We start from the raw sequence: 8662 nt of genomic DNA on the forward strand, positions 1-8662 counted from the left end.
AGCTGTGAAGTTCATTGACTGCACTGAGCTGGTGCCTTCACAAGGGTGACGTGTTAGTCTCTCAGTCGTGTCCAATTCTTGTGACTTCGTGGACTATAGCCTGTCCATGGAGTTCTCTAGGCAAGAATACTGGAGTGGATTGCCATTTCCTACTCCAGGGGACCTTCCTGACCTAGGGATCAAACCCGGGCCTCCTGCATTGCAGGCAGATTCTTTACTGCCGAGCCACCAGGGAAGACCAAGGCTGACGGGTGAAGGCTATACAGATGACCATGAACAACATGTGGTTTTAGGGCACTGACCCCCATATAGTCAAGCATCTGCACATGGCTATCCAGTTGGCTTTCTGTATTTAGTTTCACATCCATGATTCAAACATGGACCATGTTGCACTGAGCACATATTTAGTGAAAAATTGTTTATAAATGCAGTTCACACCCATGTTCAAGGGTTAACTGTTTTGAAGGTGACAGCCTGGGGGTGGTTGGCTGTCTTCAGCTGGGTCCTCTGAATCAAGGAGAAGCCTCCTCACAGGAGAGATGAGGGTGAATCTTGAAACCAGCCTCTTGAGTCTTCCATCACCTGTCCTTTCGCTAGGATTGACACACCTCTCGTGTGTCTGGGGAGTGGAGAAGCTTGGTGAACCCCTCGTGGTTTAAACCAACATTTACCAAATGCATTTGCTCTGAATTCTGTCCAGCACCAGGCACTAAGGCAGCAAAGCACAGTGAGAAGTGATTTTGGAAAATCCAAAGTTGGGGTTGGAATTCCTCTGCCCAGCCTACGGCAGAGTCCCCCATCCTCAGGTGCTGGGAGAGCCTTGAACCCTGGAGCCGTGGGGCAGCCTAGGCTGAGGGGTCCCTCCATACCACCCTGGCTGCCTCCTGGATAGGGCCTGGGCCTCTTCCGGCCAGTCTGCTCTCAGTGGGGTGGGGTCAAGCTGGAGGGGCTGGCTGTGTGCTGGAGGCCGAGTGAGCTGCCTGCTAATGGGGCTGGGCCACCCTGCGCTGCTCCCTGAAGGCTGGACAAGGCTAGGATTGTTTCCCTGCTCCCTTTGTCTCCCACACCCCGCCCAGGCCTGGCCCGCCTGCCTGCCGCTCCTCTCCCTCCCTTTGGCCCGGCTGGCAAGAGCCAGGGATCCGCCCGTGGAGCCCGGGGCCTGCCGACCCTCTGGCTTAGGAGCGCCCATCAAGCTCTGGGTAAGGAAGCTCACCTGGGGGACTAGAGGCAACGTACCTGCTCCAGCTGCACACCGCACTCCCCCCCACCCCCATTTCCTTGGCTACAGCTGACCACTCCAGAGACCTGACCCTAGTGCTGAGGGGAGGACCCTGAGGGGACTAGACCCCAGCATCGTCCTGGTCCACCCCTCCCCAAAGTAGCTGGGCTGCACCCAGGGTAGGTCAGGACACCCCCATCCCCGTCTTGGGAGGGGTCGGTCATCTATCTCGGGTAGTTTTTTGGATGCGGTCCGAGGTTTGTGGGGTCTTAGTTCCCGGACCAAGGATGGAACCCAGACCCTCGGCGGTGAAAACACGGAGTCCTGATCACTGGCATGCTAGGTCGTTTCAGTTGTGTCTGACTCTGTGGCCCCAGGGACTGTAGCCCACCAGGGAAGTCTAATCACTGGATGGCCCCGGAATTCCCGGGGGTAGATACCTTAAAGCTCAGCCGGGGTGCAGACTAGGGACCAGATCTGCCTTGTGTCCAGCAGGGTCCCCAGCATCCAGCTCAAGGGCAGAGGCTCGGGGTTCGGGCTGGCTGTGTAAGGCCTGGAGTGTGTGAGGCGCAAACAGAGCAGGCAAAGGAACAGCGGCAGGAAGAGGGGTGGGTCTGGGCTGGAAAGTTTTCGCCTGGAGAGGTGGGCGGGGTGTCCTGTTCTCCCTCCTCCCAGGACAGTTCCACCCACCCTGGTGGCCCAGCCCCTCCACTTGTGCCAAGGAATGTGCCTGGGAGAGGCAGCCTGGGAGGCAGGCGGGGCAGTAGAGCCGCGGCCACCCGGAGGCAGCACACAGGTCTGAGGCTGAAGGGCACGGGGCTCAGGAGGGACAGGGACCAGAACACCCCCGGGGGTGCAAGTGTAGTCGTGGAAGAGCTAGGCTTCCCCCAGTTCCTTGCCCCACCAGTGGGCATCTGGCCTTTCCCAGAATTCTTCCTAAGCTCCCTGAGTTTTCTGTGTTCAGCCCAGGCACTGGGGGCCAAGGGGCTTTTTGGCGGTGGCGGCAGCGGTGGTGGTGGTGTGCCTGGGCTCTCTCTGTGCTGTCCTTTGTAAGTCAGGGTTCTTCTGAGACAGAAATTTGGGGTTAGGGACTTGGATCCAGGGTTCCTGAGGCAGCCTTCTGGCTGAGGAGGCCACTCCACTCCTGATGGATCAGTCCCTCTCCATGGGGGAACTGAGTAGCCCCAGGTTAGGCTGAGGAGGGGCTGGGGTTATGACCACCGGGGAAGCTGGGAGAGCCTCCCCAGGCCTGAAGGAAGCAGCTTGGTGGCCAGCTACCACTGCATGCATGCCTGTACACAGCCCACCCTGGGACTCAGGGATGGGGTCCAGCCTGGGCCTCGGTGAAAAGGGACCCATGGATGGGGTCAGATACCTAATTCCCCTCTGCCCTTTGTCTCCAGGTCAACGTGGAGGTGCCGGGCCACCATGCTCAGTCTCAAGCTGCCCCAACTCCTTCGAGTCCACCAGGTCCCCAGGGTGAGGGATTCACCAGCTCCTACTTCCCAGGGTGCTGGCTGGCCGGAGGTGCTTCTCTTTGTGCAAGTGCAGAAATCTTTGCTACAGGCTACCTCATCCCTGTCAGTTTGGTGTGGGGCTCCTGTTCTCTAAGGAGCAGGGTTTGTGACCTGCTTCCTGGAGCCCAGAACGCTGCTTTATCTGGAGTCCCCAGCCTCAGAGGCCGTGTGTCCACCGACTCCCAACCCCATCTGGTCCCCTCCCTCTGCCTCTTCTGTTTCTCGCCTGCTCTCTGGGTTCTGGAACCTGTGGTGAGATGGGGTTGGATTTAGTTTGGCTTTGGCACCATGGTGATCTCCAGACCATTCCCTTCAACCCTGCTTCCAGAGATCTCTCTTGGAGAGAAAGGGTGGAGCACAGTGACTCCCCTCTTCTCCCCCCACCCCGCCCCCACCCACTACCCTAGGTGTTCTGGGAAGATGGTATCATGTCTGGCTACCGCCGCCCCACCAGCTCGGCCTTGGACTGTGTCCTCAGCTCTTTCCAGATGACCAACGAGACCGTCAACATCTGGACTCACTTCCTGCCCACCTGGTGAGGGAGGCTCTGTCCCAGGCTTGGGCCTCGAGCTCAAGTGGGTACTCAGGCGGGCCAGGACTGCCTGGGCCCACGGGCTGCAGTGGGAGTCGCCGGGGCTCCGGTGGCCTGAGCACGTGCCCGCCGCAGGTACTTCCTGTGGCGCCTCCTGGCGCTGGCAGCAGGCCTGGGCTTCCGGTCGGAGCCCTACCACTGGCCGCTGCTCGTCTTCCTGCTGCCCGCCTGCCTCTACCCGTTTGCATCGTGCTGCGCGCACACCTTCAGCTCCATGTCGCCCCGCGTGCGTCACATCTGCTACTTCCTGGACTACGGTGCGCTCAGCCTCTACAGCCTGGGTGAGCCCCACGGCGTGGCGGGCAGGGGGAGGGGCGTTTCGGGCAGGGCGGGGGTGTGGCACGGGGGTCCTGGGGCGGGGCCTCAGTTCCTGCCCCGCCCCGCCCCGCCCCCAGGCTGCGCCTTCCCCTATGCCGCCTACTCGATGCCGGCCTCCTGGCTGCACAGCCGCCTGCACCAGCTCTTCGTGCCCGCCGCCGCACTCAATTCTTTCCTGTGCACCGGCCTTTCCTGCTACTCCCGGTGGGTTCTCGGCCAGTGGTGAAGGGGAAGGCGGAGGGGCAGACCAGGGCGCCCACAAACACTTGGACACCCAGGACCGCTGGGTGTGCCTGCGCCCCACTGCTCCTGAACAAAACTAGTGGCTGTGGGGCCGTTTATTGAGGCCTTAGTCTGCCCAGAGCCTGTGCACCAGCACCACCCCGGCTCTGTCTCTCCCACAGCGACCTAAGCGGCCCGTGTCTATCCCCATTTTATAGCTGTTGTCACTTACAGAGGAGTTACGTGGCCTAAGGGCTTTCGAAGCCACTAAACATTCCATGGTGGCCAAAGGTCCCCTGCCCTCCTCTCACCCCCATCCGAACATAGTGATGGTGACCAGCCTTTCCCTCTTGCCTCCCAGGTTCCCAGAGCTAGAAAGCCCTGGGCTCAGTAAGATCCTCCGCTCGGCCGCCTTCATCTATCCCTTTCTGTTCGACAACCTCCCGCTTTTCTATCGGGTAAGGCTCCTGCTTTCCTATCCTGACCCTCACAGTGCCCAGTCCCACCCCCTCGAGCCCTGACCCCAGCCCTGCCACCCACCCTCCTAGCCCAGCATCCAGTCCAGCTGTGCACCCCACCCCCCGTCCTCACCAGATCCCAGACACATGATGTCCAGCCCCAAAGCCCTTCCCTGCCAACCCTGCTTTTCCTTTGCCAGCTGGGACTGTGCTGGGGCAGGGGCCGCAGCTGTGGGCAGGAGGCGCTGAGCACCAGCCACGGCTACCACCTCTTCTGTGCGCTGCTCACTGGCTTCCTCTTTGCCTCTCATCTGCCTGAGCGGCTGGCACCAGGACGCTTTGACTACATCGGTGAGCGCAGACCTGGCCTGGCCGGGGGGCGGTCAGGGAGACAGCTCCCCAGAGCCCTGAGCGAACTAAGAGTGTTCCTGGCAGGGCCCTCAGGTTAACAGCAAAACCAGCAGCACGTATGCCAGGGGCTCTGTGAACAGCAGCTCACTCATAGTTGCTGATAACTCTGGGAACCTTAGGAAACCCTGGGTTTCTTATTCCCAGTTTTAGGGGAGTAGCAGGCCCAGATGATGGGATGCTCGCCATGGATCACAGTACGAATTGGGGCAGCTCTGGGGGTTGGATATGTGTCCTCACCTGCCCACCCTCCCCACAGGCCACAGCCACCAGCTATTCCACATCTGTGCAGTGCTGGGCACGCACTTCCAGCTGGAGGCGGTGCTGACTGATATGGGATCTCGCCGAGCCTGGCTGGCCACGCAGGAACCGCCCCTAGGCCTGGCAGGCACGGTGGCCACTCTGGGCTTGGCAGTGGCTGGGAACTTGCTCATCATTGCCGCTTTCACAGCTTCCCTATTTCGGGCCCCCAGTACATGCCCCCTGCTGCAAGGCGGCTCACTGGAGCGGGGTACAAAGGCCAAACTGCAGTGAGGTCTCAGCTCTGAGTCTGCCCTGGAAAGAGGCAGAGGCCAGGCAGGCCCTCATGTAGGGGAGGAGCCCAGACCCAGGCCTGATAAGATGGGGGCACATCTGAGCCTGGAAGCAAGGGTGGCTGAGGACAGAGCGTGGAGCTGAGAAGGGAACTGGGAAGACAGAGGCGAGGAGAGGGCCTGGGAGGCTGGGAAAGAGCAGGAGGCTCAAGGAGGGGGCTCTTGATGGGGTTGGGAAGTACTGAGGGTCTGAGAGGGGAGGTGCGTGTGTCCAGGCTGGAGCTGCCCCACCTGCCATCGAAGGCTGGGGTGGGAGGCGCTGGGTCCTTTTATCTGGTCCCATTTCTGGTGCTCCTGGAATTTCTGCACAGCCCAGGGAAGAACTAACATGGCTAACCCAGCCCCCCCTGAATGCTTGTTAACCCAGCTCGGAGGCCCGCTTGTGCCCTGCCCCCAGACCAGGCAGCGCTGGCCGCCGGCAGTTCTTGGCCTGTGGCCATGAGGGCATCTGTCCTGGTCCCAACCGTGGACTCCGCATCCAGGCCTCTGGGATCTGGTCTGTTTGGGTGTGTCATGGATGGGGCAGTGGGTTGAAGTGGGGGGAGGGTGCTGGGCTAGAGAGAACCCTAGCTAGACTTTAGGGAGCTACCTTCAATGCTTCTGGAATCAGGCAGGGATAAATAAATAAATCAACAACAGATTTTGGGACACACTTTCTGGGACTGAAAAAGGGAAAACCTCTGGCTCCACTCGCCATCGTCCCAACGCCTCCTCCTCACACTCCACAGATGGACAAAGAATCACAGCCCCAGTTCCTCTTCTGGAGTTTATTCTAGAGCAGCGGGGATGACGGGGAGGGGAGGGGTCCTGGAGAGAAGCCAGAGCTGGGGGCTGCCAGCCAGGTGGGCAGGGCTGCAAGCTCTAGACTGGGCCGTAGAAGCGCCGATAGGCTTCCTGGAAGCCGATGTGGTCAGCTAGCTCGTCACAGTCAGGGTTGAGCTCACACACCTCCCTCTTGGGCTCCAGCGGATCTGGGTAGGGGGCTGGGGCTCTGAGAACCCACCACACCGGGCATCAGCCTCCATGCAAAGTGCCCGCCCCTCCTCCCACGGGACCTGGGGCTCCAGGGTGCCCCCACAGCAGCCGCTCCTCCCAGCCCATCCTGCAGATGCAGGGCCTTGGCCCAGCACCGCCCCTCCTCTCACCCCAGCCAGTGGTCCAGGTAGCGCCTGAGTCTCTTCACCACCTCGCTGCCCTCCTGCTTGGACACGAAGGCTGTGGAGCACAGGGGCAGGGGTCAGGTGGCTCCCAGTTTGGGTGGATAAGATGAGGAGCAGGCTGGCCTTCCTGAGAGCCAGATGGGAGGGAGCAGGAGGGGAGAACGGGACTGAGAGGACTGGGGTAAGAGCGGGTGCTGGGAGTGGGCAGCACCCTCGGAGATATGGGGCATACCCCCGTCCAGCCCACTTCATACCTGCGCCTTTGCCCGACTCTGCATCACCAGGCTTTGCATCTGCAAGGAAAAGGAGCCCAGTTCACCCCTGCTCATCCCTAGAGCCCTCCCCACCCTCCCCTGCCTCTGGCAGCTTGCTCTTCCCTCCTCTTCCTCCACAAGGAGAGAAGGGGGCAAATGGATTAAGACTACAGAAAGCTAGTTAGACTGTCACAGGGACTGCCCGTGGAAGGGGTGAGGAGAGCGTGAGTCCCGGGCACTTACTCTCCCAGCTCCCATGGGCTGGATCTGGGGCAGGGGTTGGGGCACTCACCTGCCCGGCCAGCGAGGCAGAGTGTGGCCAGGGCCAGCAGGGCGAGCAGCATGGGGGTTCTCATGGTGTGTCTGTCAGCGGCTGCGTGGACTTGGCCAGTCTGCTTCTCCCGGCCTCCAGCGCCATTTTATACTCTCTGGGCTGTGCCCCAGAGGCAGGGGTGCGGGCGGGTCATGGGGGAGTCTGCCAGGGCTGTTTGGGGCTCATCCGCCTCAGCTCTGTCGGCCAAACCCCAAAGGAGGTTGTGGTTGGAGCTGTGGCTCCCTGGGCAGGCTCCCAGAGTGATGGAGGAGGGTTCGCCTCAACCCAAGACTGCCAGCTTCCAGAGAGGGTCCCCAGCTCCTCCCCGCAGGGTCGCCCCAGGTCCCCCAGCCCCTACTCTCCCTCTGAGCCCCAGCCTCAGTTTGAGCCATCAGTGGGGCAGGCTGGGAGGGGAGGACGGGGATCCTAGAGAGGAAGGGGGGCCGGGGGTCTAAAATAGAACCGCGCGGAGTTGGGCTGCAGCCTCTCAGACTGTGATTTCCACCACTGGCCCCGTGGGCAGGAGCCAAACCCCAGGGAGGGCGGGCCTGCTGGCAGATGCCCTCATTCGCCCCGAGGAACCCTGTCCTAGAGAGGCCTCGACAGCAGGGGCGGCTCGGCTCTGTGCAGGCCCTGGGCATCAGGACACGGGAAGGGGTTGGGGCAGCACGGGGCCAAGAGCCAAAAGCCAACACGGGTGGGGCCGGGCCTGAGGTTAAGGACAGCCCTTTGGTCTGCCGCCGGCCAGGTGGGCCCTAAGCTGAAGACCTCCTGCCCCGTGCCCCTCACAGGCAGGGACGCAGGGTCTGCATGGGGCAGGAAGATGGAGAGCACCCCTGGGCTCCTGACCACCCCATCCTCTTCCTGCCCTCACAGCCTCCTCAGTGCCAACCCTGGGGACCTGTCCTCCAAGGGACAGAATATCCAGCTAGAAAACCCGAGAGCTGCTTCTGCCTCAGCTCAGGCTGGAGAAGAGGGGTATGCTCACCCACCCCCGCTCACCGGGTGGAGGCCTGGCAGACACAGCACTGCCCGCCCACCCCCACCTGCGGCTGGGTGTTTGGATACCTCCAGGAGAGAGGAGCCACTGGGCTCAACGTAGGGGGTGGCGTCTGAAGAGGGGCCACCCTGACATCTCCCCAGTGTCCCTGGTGCTCCCAGACAGACCAGCCAGGCCTCTGTCCACAGTGAGGATGACGCTCTCACCCATACCCCTCTCACCCTCCAGTCTGGAGGAGACACCCACCCCACCTTTGGCCAAGTCTCTCCTGATGCCCTGTGGCCCTGGCTGGGGAAGAGGGGGCATGACGAGCCAGAGGACAAAGTCCCAGCCTTCTGGAGGGCCCACCACAGAGCCTCTCTCAGAAGCAACCCAAGAGAAAGAGAACGGTGGGCTGGCTTGGACAGAGTGACACTCCGCGGAGGCTTGTCCTGGCCTCAGGGAACCCAAGGGTCCTGGTTTTGGTGACAAGGGGCTTACCAGCCCTTCTGCACATGATGGTCAAATACAGCCCCCACCCGCCCTCCCCAAGACCTCTTGCAGCCCTGCAACCAAGACCTCGATGGGAGCCAGGGCTCTGGTCCAGGGCGGAATCTTGGCCTTGGAGA

General features: G+C 61.6%; 2 protein-coding genes across 7 annotated transcripts; one reads left to right on the forward strand and one right to left on the reverse strand.

The window, feature by feature from the left end:
• Positions 1 to 979: 979 nt before the first annotated feature.
• Positions 980 to 5979, forward strand: PAQR6 (progestin and adipoQ receptor family member 6). Of its 6 annotated transcripts, none has more exons than XM_027530396.1 (8): positions 1076 to 1199; positions 2623 to 2698; positions 3144 to 3271; positions 3404 to 3609; positions 3724 to 3850; positions 4230 to 4326; positions 4527 to 4677; positions 4994 to 5979. In XM_027530396.1, exons 2-8 carry the CDS (start codon positions 2648 to 2650, stop codon positions 5266 to 5268), a joined length of 1035 nt encoding a protein of 344 aa, XP_027386197.1. In that variant the 5' UTR covers positions 1076 to 1199; positions 2623 to 2647; the 3' UTR covers positions 5269 to 5979. The 6 variants fall into 6 exon arrangements, with proteins under 6 accessions (XP_027386175.1, XP_027386197.1, XP_027386216.1 ...); XM_027530382.1 differs by having other exon boundaries at positions 1110 to 1199; positions 2623 to 2746; XM_027530391.1 differs by lacking the exon at positions 1076 to 1199 and adding an exon at positions 1926 to 2015 and having other exon boundaries at positions 2623 to 2746.
• Positions 5980 to 6079: 100 nt separating this feature from the next.
• Positions 6080 to 8616, reverse strand: BGLAP (bone gamma-carboxyglutamate protein). Its single transcript, XM_027530474.1, has 4 exons — positions 7034 to 8616; positions 6742 to 6780; positions 6473 to 6542; positions 6080 to 6318 (listed from the first exon to the last, which is right to left on the reverse strand). The coding sequence occupies exons 1-4, from the start codon at positions 7095 to 7097 to the stop codon at positions 6189 to 6191; spliced, it is 303 nt and encodes a 100-aa protein (XP_027386275.1). The 5' UTR covers positions 7098 to 8616; the 3' UTR covers positions 6080 to 6188.
• Positions 8617 to 8662: the final 46 nt, after the last annotated feature.

Source organism: Bos indicus x Bos taurus, chromosome 3 (genome assembly GCF_003369695.1).
Source record: "Bos indicus x Bos taurus breed Angus x Brahman F1 hybrid chromosome 3, Bos_hybrid_MaternalHap_v2.0, whole genome shotgun sequence".
Lineage (NCBI taxonomy): Eukaryota > Metazoa > Chordata > Mammalia > Artiodactyla > Bovidae > Bos > Bos indicus x Bos taurus.

Coding starts and splice junctions, on each gene's coding strand:
- PAQR6 (XM_027530374.1), top strand. CDS start 987: ATGGGGCTGGGCCACCCTGCGCTGCTCCCTGAAGGCTGGACAAGGCTA. Junction 1,200..3,143: donor GAGCGCCCATCAAGCTCTGG/GTAAGGAAGCTC, acceptor CCACTACCCTAG/GTGTTCTGGGAAGATGGTAT. Junction 3,851..4,229: donor GGCCTTTCCTGCTACTCCCG/GTGGGTTCTCGG, acceptor CTTGCCTCCCAG/GTTCCCAGAGCTAGAAAGCC.
- BGLAP (XM_027530474.1), bottom strand. CDS start 7,097: ATGAGAACCCCCATGCTGCTCGCCCTGCTGGCCCTGGCCACACTCTGC. Junction 6,543..6,741: donor AGAGTCGGGCAAAGGCGCAG/GTATGAAGTGGG, acceptor TGTGCTCCACAG/CCTTCGTGTCCAAGCAGGAG. Junction 6,319..6,472: donor TACCTGGACCACTGGCTGGG/GTGAGAGGAGGG, acceptor GTGGGTTCTCAG/AGCCCCAGCCCCCTACCCAG.